General features: G+C 34.1%; 1 protein-coding gene across 1 annotated transcript in view; it reads right to left on the bottom strand.

The window, feature by feature from the left end:
• The window catches only part of LOC133179087 (GTPase-activating Rap/Ran-GAP domain-like protein 3), a 64,230-nt gene extending 53,131 nt beyond the window's left edge, over positions 1-11,099 (bottom strand). Inside the window, exon 1 of the mRNA XM_061313817.1 lies at positions 10,805-11,099. Within this exon, the coding sequence (XP_061169801.1) occupies positions 10,805-11,058 (254 nt within the window). The 5' untranslated portion in view covers positions 11,059-11,099. The remainder of the gene's footprint in view (positions 1-10,804) is intronic.
• Between the last annotated feature and the right edge of the window lie 5,514 nt (positions 11,100-16,613).

Consider the following 16,613-nt stretch of genomic DNA (forward strand, 5'->3'; position numbering starts at 1 on the left):
GATCCCCCTGAAATTGTCAGTTATAAAATTCTAAATAGGTAACCAAATACTGACCCTGGACACCCCTTCCTCAAAGCAACATGAATTTTATTAAATTGTATCTGACTGTATGAACATGTATATACAAGAATTTTTTCTAAAATCTCAGCGGTAATTAAATTTTTCATTGTGAAGTGAAGTCGCCAATTACGAGTCGTCTCCAGCCCTATCCCTTTTTTTATTCAATGTGAACTTGAAATAAAAGACACCGCAGAGTCTGCCACATATGTTTCATATTTGGATGTTTTACTGACTGTAGACGATAATGGCCAACTAACAACTAAATTCTATGACAAACAAGATGCCTTCGGCTTTTTCATCCTCAAGTTTCTTATTTATGTGGTTATACCCCGCTATCACCTGCGTGTAGTGTTTACAACTCCCATCTAATTCAATACTCACGAGTATGCTCCGAGTACGATCAATTTTTAAACCGCGGCAGGCTACTAACAGATAAGTTGATGTTACAGGGATATCAACAACCTCGTTTTAAGTCAACATTACGTAAAATCTATGGTGTTTAAATGACCTTGTTAACAAATATGACCTGTTATTGGTCGTATTCTGGCTGACGTGTTTCATGAATACCAATTGTTATGCCTTTGTTTTTATACTGAATTTGACTACTGAATGTTCCTTCTACCTGATCAATACATAGGGCTCACGGCGGGTGTGACCGGTCAAAAGTGGATCCTTACTTCTCCTGCGCACCCGATTCCACCTCTGGATTTTCCAGATGTCCGTCCTTTATGTTCTCTTCACAGATTTGTATTGTTAATAGATTTTTTGAGATCGATCACTGTTCGTTATCTTCACCTTTTTCAAATTGGCAAAAAGACTTTAATTCTTGAAATTAAAAGATATTATTGAATATTTTGATTGCCTATTGTAAAAAATTTGTTGTTTTTAACAACACAATTGCTATTTCCTGTGCTTTTTTATATTCTTCCTGAGCTGCATTAATTTTTGTTTTGCTTCAAATTAATACAAATCCTGCTTAGAGACGATCCCTAAAGATTACAAAACCGTGAAATCACATGATCCGGAAGTAGAGAAAATGCATATGATTCCTTGGGGGATAAGCCAGGCCTTAATGAAATGTCTTTGTAAATACTGCTTCCATGTACCTATTTGGAAAACAGGCTGAATCACTTACAAATTGTACGTTATATATATATATATATATATATATATATATATATATATATATATATATATATATATATATATATATATATATATAAAGCACTAAAAACCAACAACACTGTATATCCTAAGTGTCGGATCTACTAAGTAGATACAAGGTCACGGATGAAAATTTATATACAGCACTAAAAATGACCAACGACACGAACAATAATAATTGTCAAATTTTCGGGACTACCTGTCCCTTCCTCAGGACAAAGAAAAAAGTTAAGAAGTCATAAAAACAAAGGAAATAGAGAAGCAAAAACAACTAGCACTACTACTAAACTACCAAACACTAAATATTTACAATGTTACATGTTTAATTTGGAGTTTATAAACAGTTGTGAACAAAGAAATCCGGAGCGCTATGAATTGCGTCCGGTCTATCGGGTGTAATCTGGTGAAGTGTGATTTACATAATTGAACGAATTAATTATCGCTAATTAATTACGACCAACAGTAAATCGTACATTGTCTTATTCTCTCAAAATAGCGTAACTCTACATGATAAAAAGAAATTGAAGAAAGATAATATGGAAGGACAATTTTGAAATATGAATTTGGATATATTATAAATTTGGAAATCGGAAAAAAGAAATAAACAAAAATGTAAGCTGTAAATATTTGGGTAGGTTGTTCCAGGATTGCTAATACGAATTAACGGTAAAGTTTACACTATATAGAGAGAATGAACTTGTTTGTTACAATCCGGGATTGGGTCTAGTTCACGTTCATCCTGGCGAAGTCATTAAGTTTGTTAATACCATTAGGGCTGAATGACTTCAGCCTGTGCATCCAGAACTTTTCCTTGCCTTTTCTCTGCGCGTCTGTCCATCTTGGATTATGGTCAATAACCACTACTGTCATGTCCTCCCATTTGTGACCTTCAAGGTTGAAATGTTCCCCAACGGGTTCATTGAGTTTTTTAGGTCCTAATGGTAGAACGGTGATTATTGACTCTCCTGCGGAGATCTCCTGTTTCACCAACATACTGTTTGGAGCAAACTTTGCAACTGATGAGATAAATGCAGTTGTCTGTTTGACAGGACAAATTCCCTAGTATTTTGTAGGTGCGGCCTGTAACGGGGCTGTTAAAACTGTCTGCGTCAGAGCTGTACTTACAGAGAAGACATCTTCTGTCAGAGCAAGTCTTAAAGCCCCCGTTAGGTAATGGATTGTCCAATCTGGTTCTTACTACCATGTCCTTTAGGTTCCTCGGGCGTCTGTATGCAGCCAATGGGGGCTCCTTAAAGACCTCTGCCATTCGTTTATTTGAGTGGAGAATTGGCAGATTCTTTTGAAGGATACCGCTGAGGTTCTTAAGGACGGGATGGTATGTGGTTACCAGAGGGACCCTGCCGCTATTGTCTTTTTCCTTGTAGCGTAATAGGTTTTGCCTGTCATGTCTCGCCATCTCATCAATAGCAGTTTGTACGGTGCGGGCATTGTAGCCTCTCTTGCATAAGTGGGACTTAAGGAGACCGCTTTGTTCTTGATATGAGGCAGGGGATGAACAGATGCGCCGAATTCTGGTGGCTAGACCCTTAGGCACACCCTTAAATGTGTGTGGGGGATGACAGCTAGTTGGCATAAGATACAGATGGGAATCTGTGGGTTTCGTGTGGAGACTGAACTCGATTTCACCATCAGTTAGGGTAGATGTAGTATCTAGGAATATGTTTTTCGAATTAGATACGTCTACTGTAAATTTGATAGACTGATGAAAGGTGTTGGCAAACGAAATGAATGCCTCGAGGCTCTCGCGACATTCCACCCACTTCATCTCTATATCGTCAATGAAACGCAACCAGCTAAGGGGCCTAAATGGTGCTTGAAGTAGCAAGTTGCGTTCCAGTCTGCCCATGAAAATATTGGCATAAGATGGTGCCATTTTCGTACCCATAGCAGTGCCATTAACCTGCAGGTAATGTTCTCCATTAAACATGAAGTTGTTATACTTGAGAACATGTTCAAGGAGCTTGGCAAGGGACTCGGTAGAAGGAATTTGTATGGATCTACTATCCCAGACTTCTCTACAGGCTTCGATACCTTCATCGTGCGGAATATTGGTGTACAAAAATGTGACGTCCATAGTCACGAGAAGGGTATGATCTGGAAGGCCAGTAGATGGAGTCTTGTTAATGTAGTCCGTGGTGTCCTTGAGATAGGATGGCAAATTCTCTACGTGTGGACGGAGATGTAAATCGATGTATTCAGAAATTTTCTCCGTGGGGTGTCCAATAGCGCTAACTATAGGGCGACCTGGCATACCTTCTTTGTGTATCTTAGGAAGCAGATAAAATTCTCCTGGTCTACAGTCAATAGGATTGAGTGTCTCATAGACGTTTATACCGATCTCGTTTTTCTCAAACATTTCGTCAAGAGTTTTGGTGATGGCGGTGGAGAATTCTTTAGTAGGGTCAGAGTCCAGTTTCTTATAGAAACGTTCGTCTGAGAGTTGTCTATGGGCCTCCGCCATGTACGTCTCTTTATCAAGTACTACTACTGTAGAGCCTTTGTCTGCTTTCTTGATTACAATGTCTTCCCGATTCTTTAATGATTGTAAGGCGGATCTCTCTTCCTTACTCAAATTGTCGGGAGCCTTGTCTGGCATTGAAAGGAGTTTCTCTATGTCTGACTCAACGGCGTCAATATATGACTCAAGGGCTCCGCATTTGCCCGGTGCAGGTTCCCAGTCACTTTTTGGCCGATAGAGTTTGTGTTCCTCTAGGTCGTGCAATTGTGGCTGAGAAGAGTCATATGAGTCAACTTCGGAGTTTTTTCTAGAAAAGTGCTCCTTCAACCGAAGTCTCCGAAAGAAAGCTCGGGTGTCCTCTCTGACTTGTTTTTCGTCGACCTCATGTGGCGTGGGACAGAAATTCAGCCCCTTGGAAAGAAGTGAGGTCTCCGATTCGGAGAGAGGAACACTAGCAATCCTGGAACAACCTACCCAAATATTTACAGCTTACATTTTTGTTTATTTCTTTTTTCCGATTTCCAAATTTATAATATATCCAAATTCATATTTCAAAATTGTCCTTCCATATTATCTTTCTTCAATTTCTTTTTATCATGTAGAGTTACGCTATTTTGAGAGAATAAGACAATGTACGATTTACTGTTGGTCGTAATTAATTAGCGATAATTAATTCGTTCAATTATGTAAATCACACTTCACCAGATTACACCCGATAGACCGGACGCAATTCATAGCGCTCCGGATTTCTTTGTTCACAACTGTTTATAAACTCCAAATTAAACATGTAACATTGTAAATATTTAGTGTTTGGTAGTTTAGTAGTAGTGCTAGTTGTTTTTGCTTCTCTATTTCCTTTGTTTTTATGACTTCTTAACTTTTTTCTTTGTCCTGAGGAAGGGACAGGTAGTCCCGAAAATTTGACAATTATTATTGTTCGTGTCGTTGGTCATTTTTAGTGCTTTATATATATATATATATATATATATATATATATATATATATATATATATATATATATATATATATATATATATATATATATATATATATATAAATGGAAAGACTTTGCAAAATACATGTTTCCAAGAAACAGTCCAAACCGTAATTGGCGACTTCACAGCGGTACGTAATGTCGTAGTTACCTGCATTTCAAGGCCTTCTAAATTTGTGTTAAATTTCGTAGTTTTTTCGGGGGAGGGGGGAGGCTCATTTCGCCCGTTTTACCATACAATTGTTTTATAAATTTCCAACTCTAAATGCCTTAGCTTTAAACTCAAGATTCATTATTTGGGTGACTCTTTGACTTCGAGTATAATTAAAATTTCATGAGATTTTATCAAAGCTATATTGAATATTGGCAATGAATTTTAGGATTTTTGAAATGCAATATATCAGCCTGTCATAATATGATTTTTAATTTATCATCCTTCAGCCACTGGAAGCCGAAATGGTATTTTAGTTCACAAACACCATTTTTTTTACATCACCCTTAAGATCTGGATTTATGAAGAAACACATTTTTACATATACCAGATAAAGAATTCCATAACCCAACGACATACTATTTCAATAGAACATTGGTTAATGTTGCAGAAATAATTTGTCCATAAGTGTATGATATATGAGTAGCAACCAACATGGCTGTGTATTAAATTTTTTTAATCTCATGGCATTTCTAGTCTTTCCACTAGAAGATTTTTAGTTGAACAATAAAATGCTTTCTTTGTCTGATAAAACAGAAATAAACGGTTGCAGCCTTTGCCCCCCCCCCCCCCCCCGAAAAAAAAACAAAAGAACATAACCTTCGAGCTCGTAACCGGGTTATTAATTTTTACAATTATTGCATTTATTAATCCTGCATTAACAAGCATAGAAAGGCCTTTAATGGCTATTATTTATGTCCATATAAATAAAACCATAAAGAATATTTAAGTTTCTAAAATATTCTGTTATTGATCTGTACGTCATGGTACCCTGTTTCATTAATGCACTGCTTTGAACAATTGATAAATGGTTAAAAAATAATTTGCGCTAAGAGTGAAATTATAAAAAGTCAAACTGCCTTGCCGATAAATATAATTATTTTCATAAGTAGAGAAACTCTTTGAACAATTATTAGCTCAGCAAGATATTATTAATGTGTTGAAAACAATTCTTGAACAAGCAGAAACATGCATTTGTCTTATAAATTAAAACTAGTTCAGAGTAATTAGGAACTGGGTTTCATATGATAAAAAGTAGAAAATATTCAGTGGATATACATGTACATATTTTATAATAAAGACACTTTTAATACGATGTAAATGAAAAAAGCTATTGCAAATAAAATTTCGGTTTTAAATGTTGAGATATATACTGTCTAAGCTTTCAAAGTTATGCCAAGAAACATAAAGGACCCCCTCCACCCACAACATCCAAATAAAATAAAAACCAAGAAGCTTTGTATTCGCAACAACTACTGTCAGGAAAGCTAACAAGGAAAGAAACTCAGTTCAGAAATGATAGGACGAATTCACTGCCATTTGGGAAAGTCTGATATATGACTGTCTGGAGGTAATACACACAGAGCCCTATCAATATGCATATATTTCGGTGGACAATAATTACCGGGTCTGCAACCACCTTTCCTATTACTTATAGTTAAAGAATAAGGATTCAGCTAGTGGTTATGATCAAGCTCAAGATGGGACTGACGCTTTGGAGGAATGTGACGTACACTATAACGACAGCTCAAATCAATAAGAGGAGAACATTGCTTAATATACGCACTAGAAATCTAAGCCCATCTGAAGCACTAGCTCTTTATAGACGATTAAGTAAACCTATCCTTTTCTCTTTATTGCCACAATACTTTTGAGCAGCAACGGCAGAATCTTGTACATGATGAAGAGAATAAACGTGCACTGAAGTGATGAAAGAGATAACTTAAAAGAATATTACTTCGTGTTTTAATATTTAACTTTAAGAGAACTTAAGAACCCTTTCCACAGAAACCACGTACAGCCCTAAAAAATGGCGTTACAAAAGAAAACCATTTTCGTCATGTTTCCTCGTATTTTCCTTCGTTAAAATTGATATGTATAGTAACTTGCACCTACATTTTCTTCAGTTATTACACGAACATTAAATGTTTTGCACCACTTGTTAAAGTAATTAATTTCTATTTCTCTGCAACGTTTGCCTGACATAGCAACGTAATTAATTATATCTCGAATAAATCCAGTTGTTCATATTCTTTTTATTCTGATATTGGTTAAAATGCGAGTACATTAAATAAGAAGTATATCATGAAACGTGAAGATAAGACCATCTTTAAAAAATGTTAGTATGCCCTCCCCCGACCGACTGGCTAAAAACTTTTTTAAACTTCCATGAAACTATATTTTTTCCCTTTTTATTCCTGAATTTTCTTATCCCGTCAGCATTTATTTTGAAAAAATTTTTCCCTCTTATCTACAGAACCAATCTTTTTACCCTAAGTCGGGAGAGGGCAAACAAAAATTATTTTCAAGATGGCCCAACGAACAGCGATCATTCTACAAAGTCCTTTTAAACAATACGAATTATGAGCAGAGATAACACAAGAAACTGAATTCAAAACAGAGGTGGGATCAAGTATCATGGAGGAGGAAGCTTCCCTTGTCGACCGGTCATACCGCCATGTGTTCCTTGTCGTGATCGGGTAAACAGAAAAATCTGTAGACAATTAAATGTTGAAAATAACAGCCTAAGACTTTATGACAGACGATTAACGACGGATTGTATTAATTCTGCAAACAAAGTCATGGTATCGACCATAGAATTTGTAAGATTTGACTTTAAACAAGATTGTTGATAATCATCAAGATATTTGATACATACCATGGTGATATTTGTAAAAAAAAAATTGGATAAAAAAAGATTCGACAATTTATAACGATGAAATTCAAAACATATGTGTCATTGTGATCTACATTTGGGTTTAAACATCCTCAAGTAGAGAAACTCAAGATGAATCAGTTTTCTAGGATTTATGTCCCTACACTTTATAGTGTTTAAAACAGGCTAGAGGATTTCAAATTTTTTAGCTATTAAATGAAGTCATTGTGTTCAACATTAAGATAGCTTTGCGCAGTGGTTAGAGCATTTCGTTCTGGAGTCGCAAAGAAAGGAGTTGATCCCTACTTGACTGGTTCGAATCCCACTCCGGTCCTTCGGATGAGACCAAATGCTGGCATGAGAGAGATCCCCAACTGCTCAGGGGGCATACGTGCCAAGTACAGGTCTTAATTTGAAGCCTCTCACCGGCCATTCATGGTGTTCCAGCATGAGTGAAAAATTCTGTTAAACGTAGTTTTCAATACATTTAAGATTTAGCAATGAAATATGGAGATAACAAACAGTATTCAAGCTCAAAAGTCCATCCAAGCAATACAAATCTAAAACATCAGAGGTGGGATCAGTTGCCATGGAGGAGTGAGCATCCTCTGCCAACCGGTCACAACCGCTGTGTGCCCCTTGTCATGATCGGAAAAATCCGTAGACAATTCAGTAAGGAATGGCCTAACAATTAGTGTGACTAATAATAGATTGCAATGCTGCGAGTGCATATACAGCTACTTGTCTACATGTAGTTGCAGAATTTGTGTTTGTATAGAAAAGGATTTGTTAATTTCAATAAAAAAAAATTACATGTTAAATAAAACTTGATATGTTCAAACATTATGAACATTCACCAAAAAAAATCATTTTGTAGATATTTAAAATATGAAATATTTATCAAATATTATATTTGTTGTTACCGATATCAATTTTGAAAGTAATTGTGTCCAACATACCAAACATATTCTGCAAGAAAAACATAGGCACAACTTGCATGATTAAAATATATTTCATTTCCAAATATAAATATATAAGTAACTATAAAAAGTACATAGTTGTTTCAGCTGAATAGTTTTATATGTTACACATGCGAAGTGATATACATTTCTTTTATCCGATTTTCAAATTTATAATATATCCAAATTCATATTTTTAAAATTGCCCTTCCATATTGTCTTTCTTTAATTTCTTTTTATCATGTATAGTTACGCTATTTTGAGAGAATAAGACAATGCACGATTTACTGCTTGTCGTAATTAATTAGCGATAATTAATTCGTTCAATTATGTAAATCGCACTTCACCAGAGTTCACCCGATAGACTGGACGCATTTCATAGCGCTCCGGATTTCTTTGTTTACGACTTTATTAACTTGAAATTAAACATGTAACACTGTAAATATTTAGTGTTTGGTAGTTTAGTAGTAGTGCTAGTTGTTTTTGTTTCTCTATTTCCTTTGTTTTTATGACTTCTTAACTTTTTCTTTGTCTTGAGGAAGGGACAGGTCGTCCCGAAAATTTGACAATTATTATTGTTCGTGTCGTTGGTCATTTTTAGTGTTTTGTATATATATATATATATGTGTATATGTATATGTATATATATATATATATATATATATATATATCGCACTTAATTCATTTTCTTAAGATTGATAAATTCCACTGCTTATTAAATTTACTCATTCTGGTATAAAAAAAAGTAAGGTTATCTGGAAAATAGTTTCAACTAGTTCCTGCCCTGATGTTTTTACGATTCCACAAGCAGTTAACTTGTGCCACTACTATCGATTTGATCCCGTTTCGGATTAAACAAAATGACTTTTAGGCACATTACTCACTTGTTTCACTTCATGGACAAATTTAATTTGCTAAATTTAAACATACTTGAAAAACTTCCTTTTCTATACATGTAATAGCTATATATGGTATTCCATAAATATGCGCATTTTGCTCTCCAAGAATAATGGATATGATATTCGATCAAGATCTCTTTAGATGTCTGCTATAAAAAGGAGCATTGATTGCACTATACATTTGCTTTAATATCACTCAAAGCAATCGTCCGATGAAAGCCGTTAGAAATTATAGATGGGAAATTTGTGGTCTTCTCACCATGTAGTCAGCATACGATTGGTCTTTGGATTATTTTTATCCTACCCAAATTGTAACCTACCTATAGCTACACGAAGTGCTACCATTATAGCATCTTGGCATTCAAATTTATGTTGGAAGTTTTGTAGGTAAACATTGGTTTCTTTCAAGCGACCAAGAATTGCCAGATAAATAATTTGTATTAATTTATCATTGTGTTCCCCTATGGTCTTTAAAAGTTTTCACACAAAAGTGGTTAAAAATCAATAAAATGACGGTCTGAAGTTTTGATTTCTATATTGGATTTTCAATACGAGTCCTTTTTTGTTGTTACGTTAATGGGTACACTAAAATTTGTGCATAAAAAGTGGGGGAAAAAACTCGTTGCGTAAAATCGGTCTATGAAGTATCAATTCTTATTCAACTTCAGTTACAACATTTACTGGTGATGACAAAGCTTGCCTGTATAAATTTCCAAATATCAGATACTGATAAAAATAATTTTGTTTTTAAATTGAATATTATATCATTGTTCAAATTCAACATTTAAAATGAAATCTAATATAACTAAGAAACATCTGGTCAAAGGTTTATGATATAAATGTGGTTGAAAATTTTTACATCAGCCATCAATTGTTAAATAAATGCAGATTGCGGTATCATACATAAGAAAATCGGGGAAACATTCATAATTACCAATGTTTTTTTTTCTGTCGGAGAATTCCTTGGAGTGCTATTAAAGCAATTGTGCTGGATTGTTTTAAAACATTCGGAAACATCGAAAAATTGATACTTGTTTAAGTGCTATGATTTGGCTAAGATAACATGGATATCAAACACAGAATAATTACACTAGATAAGGGTTGAAGCATACGGGCTGATATGCTAAAATTTGCATGGTTATAGGAAGATTAATTTTGATATTACCTCGAAATTAAAAATAAATTGTGGCTCTTATAAGCGAAAAAAATGCATCATAACTATTGCAGAATATTTATAAATTTCAGTTAATTAAATTATCATACCAGAAGATTGATATTTGAGATCCTCTATATATTATAGAGAGAGAGAGAGAGAGAGAGAGAGATACGAATCGAAATAATTAACCTAGTTTTTAAATCCCATTTGATAAGTCCTAACTTACCCATAACTTGACAAAGGATTTGATCTTGTTGCGCTTAAAGTTCGATGCCCCTGGATCACCTGAGGTACCTTCAGGGTCTCTTTTGCGGTTATGGTTGGCATCATATTTTCTTTCCTTTTACGCCTTTTAATCGACGAAAAAGTTCGTTTTAGTTTATCTTTAAATGAAATCTCATCCTCATCCGGAATATTAAGATTCTGAAGAGAATTCGACAACGTCTTGTCAATAGGGGTGCACAACATATTGTTACTCATTTAAACTATAAAATAAATAAATGTCCAATGTTATTCCAGTTGAAATATTCCTCTGTAAGCAATATCTATCGTATAACTTGTATTTCATTACTCATGAGTTATTGTTTATTCCGCAGATGTTTCCGTTTTCCAGCGGATATTACTCCGCTTCATCGTGTGCATCAGGCTTTATAAGACTGGCAGAGTCACTAGATTCTATTTTACAATGAAAAGCATTGTGTGATTCGTGTAGAAGCTCAGTTACCAGCAAGCTCCAAAGGATCAGTGTACACCAGGTAGTCTATTGATCCAATCTCTCAATAGCTATCTTATCGTCCGATATAACAGTAAGAATGGGAAGAGAAGTAAAGGGAATCGTGACATCCAAGTTCCAATGTTAATCTGATATCGACATCGAATTCATCCTCAGTGCTGTTTTCCACTTACTTGAATGTATTCGATATACATAACTTCATATTCCCAAGAAATCAATACATGATATAAGTACTTATTTGTTTGTTATCAAGCTCGATAAATTCGTATTAATCATTAAAAAAAAATTGTCGTTCCGTCTTTCCAATCCCATAAGCTTGAAATTTTTAAAACGGGCGGGGAGTAAAAGCAAAGCGGTGTTACAGTACTAATGCGATATAGTTTACACTGAAAGTCGTAACTAGAGTCATTTCAAAAGATACTTCAAAATCACAATATGTTTGAAAATGAGGAACTCTTCATGACTACTGTTTCTACATAATATATCTTATTGGTAACATTCAAATAAGGTTGATTTGAAGACAGTACACTAATAACACACCAAGGGTATAAGAGATATCTTCTGTCTATTATTGAATAGATCGCCTACTTTATCATAATTTGATGCTCGACAATGATTTCCTATTGATCTTATAAATATTTTATGACCGTTCTGCTTTGTCTAGGATCAGTAAATGTCTGGAGACTGCGTGGATGATGTATTTATTGTTTTGTGTTGGGTATGGTAATTTTATACAGGTTATAATTTGAGTCTCAACTTTAACAGCAGGTGTACGTCCACTACTTTTTCAGCATTGCTGCATTTCATATATGTTTTTCCTAGAACCCTTCGAGGGATTGGTTTATACACGTAACTACGTGGTTTTACTGATAGGACTGCTTAGGAATTGTGTTGATGTTATGCAGCAGTGGTCCTCTAGGAGCAATGTACATGTTCTTAAAGTAAAGATAACGAGAAAGACGCAGCTTAATGTTAAAACACTCCTCATTTATTCTGTCTTAGTTTTTAATCCCTGCACAATCCATATTTGCAAATTAAACCAAAATCGCGGAAACCATTCCATTGTATTTTTGAAAGTTTGTTTTTCACTTTAAAAGCTAAAAAATATGAAGACTCCAAAAAAAAGGAGGGAGTGAAAAAAAAGTCTACTGATTTCCTAATACTTTTCTTAATTTAGTTTTTAATTACACAATAATTGTCTCTAATGGTGAAAGCATAACAATTCCAGGAAAATGAATCGTAAAATGGTAATCAAAATTCTAAGCTTTGGTATTTCCCTTATTATTTGATATTTATATAACACATATCTTTAAATCTATCAATTATTACTTTAAATTATTGATGTATAATGACCTTAATTAAATAGATTTTTTGAAGAACAGAGATTATTTGTTTGATTACCTGTTTGATTGTTGAAAGGTTGTTAAATTTGACTTACCTAAAATCATTTTTATCGATGATTATGATAATGAGAAAAACGTAAATTTTGTAAAAGTTCGTTTCCTTAAAAGAGTTTAGACCTTTAATAATGAAAAAATAATACAGGTGGTTCAAAAGCTGTATTTCCAAAAACAGCAAAAGAAAACAAAGCACTTATAAAGAAGCACATGGAAGTCATTTTTCCTTGTTTGGTTTTGAACACTGAATTTCAGTTTTTATCTTTCCAGCAGGTCGATATGAAAAATTTGAAAGGCACTAAATCTCTGACTCCATGGCCATTTTACATTCAAGTGCAAGCCTGTATTAGTCTTGATTTTACAGTAGTTTGATTTCCGCTGTTTTACGACATATTAACACTGCAGTGTACGAAATTTTACCAACACAAAATCAATGGAACAGAACTTCGGGAATTCTAAAACATTATCGAAAGTAAATTGAACACAGAGGTTGCTTTTTGCTTGACTATCATGTTTAGTATCAGACGTAAAAACTTTTTTTTCAATATGCAATATGAATATTTATCATTTTATATAAAGATCTAATTCATTTTTACAAGCGCAAAATAAGCAAATTTTTTTTTTTAAGATATTTATCAATGGATTCGAATGTCGTCGATCCTGTAAGATGGATGGATAGTTCAGAAATGAATCATATATCATATATTATTTTTCATAGTTATATTGCTTTAGCAATATCCAAAAGTACCTACATGTATAACCTACTGTCGACATAGAACAGGAAAACGTCGTTTCTTTAAACAGATATAACTGTGTGAAGAACAAAAGGCCCAGAGCCCCAACGCTCACCTGAGTTACTTAAGCACTGCTGTTCTTCATCAAATTTTTAAAACATTTCTATATTTCCTTGAAAAATTGCGCCCTTTTATATGACTCTACTCTAAGAGGCCCCTGAGTCCACATACTATGGGGATGCTTCAATCTCAGTATGACCAACATGGCCTGGCAATTACGGAGAAGAAATTTCTTTTCCTGTGTACATGCATTATGTAAAATTTGATCATGATTTTAGCCAACTCTAACCCAGGGTCCTTAATTTTAAAAAAAACATGCAAAAGTTTGAATCCCTTCTGTGGTCCAACCCTAACCCGGGGATCATGATTTGAACAATTTAGAATCTTCATTACACCAGGAAGCCTACATTTGTTCTGGTCAAATGGTTATTGAAAAAAGATTTTTAAAAATATTTCTCATATATTTCAATGTAATACTTTGATTCCCTATTATGGTCCCATCCTAACCCAGGGTCATGATTTGAAAAATTTAGAATATACACTTCCCCAGGAACCTTCCACGTAAGTTTCACCATTTTTGGCCCAGTGGTTTTTGAGAAGATTTAAAAATATTTTTCTTACATATTTCAATGTAGGCCTTATTGCCTACTGTGGCTCCCCCTAACCCAAGGAGTCACGATTTGAGCAATTTAGAATCTTTACTTCCTAAGGAACCTTCCACATAAGTTTCATGTTTTCTGGTCCAGTGGTTCTTGAAAAGATATTTTAATGACCCCACTCTATATTTTCTTGATTAACTCCCTTGGAAGGGGACTTGGCTCTTTATTTGGACAATTTAGAATCCCCTTTACCCAAGGATACTTTGTTCCAAAGTGGTTAAAATGGGCCGAGTGGTTCTTGAGAAAAATTTGAAAATGTGAAAAGTTTACAGACGGTCGGATAGACAGACAGACGGACGGACGCCGGACAACAGTTGATCAGAATAGTTCACAAAGGCGTTTAAAAATGAAATGTTTCCGATGAGACTTCTTTTCAGCAGGAACTAATATTGTGTAATATAGTGTTAAGCTTGCTTTCGTTTCTTGGCTGTTGCATTTGCTTTTACACTTAACTATGAACGGCATAGATAATTGTTATATTTTTTAACTAGGAGACGATGACGATCTATGAAATCAACGTTATTAATGATTGTGTTCTTCTTGAGTTGTATTTCCTGTGAACACACACATGTGCATTACTAAGCTACGTTTTAAAATAGATGAACATGATTGTATTTGTTTAACTGTGTTAGGAAATTATTTTTGAAGGAATAAGAATTAATAAGATTGTAAATATATGTACTGATTAATTTCTGGCATAGAGTGTATGGTAAAATTTGCTGATTCAGTTACATGTATCGGTATTTTTGTATATTTCCGTTTTATTTGTAACAGAGACTAAGGGTATCTGCAAAATGGATGTTGAATATGCTTGATCATCACGTAGAGGTTTATAAACCTGATCGTGCCAAAACATCGGGGAATTAATTAAAATCTACGAGAAATAGGTAAACTGTAATCTAATAATACCTGAATTAGAAGGAAATTACAATTCTATACTTTCAAAGTTGTATAATGACCAAAGTAAGGTATACCCTTTTTGTCTCTAATAAGAAACTTGAGCTGGGAAATGTCCACAAGGCACGGGAGACATGAGAGAGAACGACAAGAAGTCAATTTTTTCTAAGAAATTGGAGATATTATTTAGAAGTAGTCACAGAACGTGGCATTTATTTATGACATTTAATTACCAATTTCTTCTAGGAAGGAAACAAAGGTAAGCAGATTGAATCTCTTTTAAAAAAGAAACATTCAAAGCTTCAAACAAAATAGTCTTGCTTTGTAAATCTAATAATAACAACTGCTACAACATATTTCAGAAGTTACATGTATTTAAATTAAACGTGGACTCTCAAAAACTCAAAAGGAAAGATTTTTAATTAAATCCCCCCCCCTCCAAATCAAAATTTTTTAAAATGTCATTTCACCACTTAATACAACTATTCTCCACGATGCTACAGGTCTTTTGACAATCTCGTTAAAACAACGCTGACAAATAAATTGACATTACAAGGCTCTCAACACTCTCCTTTAAGATCATCATTTCCAGAATACCATGGTCGTTATAATGACCATCTTTGCAAATACAATCTATCGTCGGGTTGCAATTTTTGACTGACATATTACGCCATTGTTTTTATGTACTAATTTTTAATACGGAATACTACATGAACCTGATGAATCTGAATGCACCGCTGGAGATTCCAGCAGTCCATGTTTTGCCATGTTCATTGTTCTCTATAACTATAGGTTAATCACTGTTCGTAGTCTTAACCTTTTTCATATGACCATAATATACATGTTTCGATATGTAGTTTTTTTTTTGCATTTAAATTTTTGTGTCTGAAATTGCCACCAATTTCTTTTTAAGATGAATTTCCTTTCGTACAAAACTTTGTCCATCTTATTCTATTAAATTATGGTACAAATTTGCCTTGTCAAAAGGAATTCAACATGTCAGAAATTACAGCAACCAAATAATTATTGATAGCGCGAGAAGAAAGGGCTTTGTCTTTTTTTAATCAAAGGCTTTTCTTCTCTTGTCTTATGTTTGCTCGAGGGAGCAGAAAATATTCTCATCAAGTAACAATTGGGTAGCTCGCCAAGCCAGTCAGTCAACATTTTTTCTTCACTGCGTTATATTCTAAAAATAAGGATTGAGAAATAAAATCTTAGGAGATACAGTAGAATCGAACTCGTAAGGAAATACCAAAATCTTAGTTATGAACTTATCTCCTTACGAAAGACAAATACAAAAAGGTCTGGATTAAGTTCCCAATCACTTCCAAAGCAGCATGCTCTACTGTATGACTGCATACATGTACAAAGAGATTTACATTTTGTTTTCACATATACACTTGTTAAAAAAATTATCTTGAATTAGAACAAATATATATTGTTCTGAAAATTTCTGGACATAATACTATATACTAACATGCACGTTCACTCTTCCATTCGGTAACCCGGAAATTAATGTTATATATATCTTGTACCAGTGCAAGAAATGGTTTTT

Source organism: Saccostrea echinata, unplaced genomic scaffold (genome assembly GCF_033153115.1).
Source record: "Saccostrea echinata isolate AGI-Se365-2 ecotype Australia unplaced genomic scaffold, CSIRO_AGI_Sech_v1 ptg000004l, whole genome shotgun sequence".
Classification (NCBI taxonomy): domain Eukaryota; kingdom Metazoa; phylum Mollusca; class Bivalvia; order Ostreida; family Ostreidae; genus Saccostrea; species Saccostrea echinata.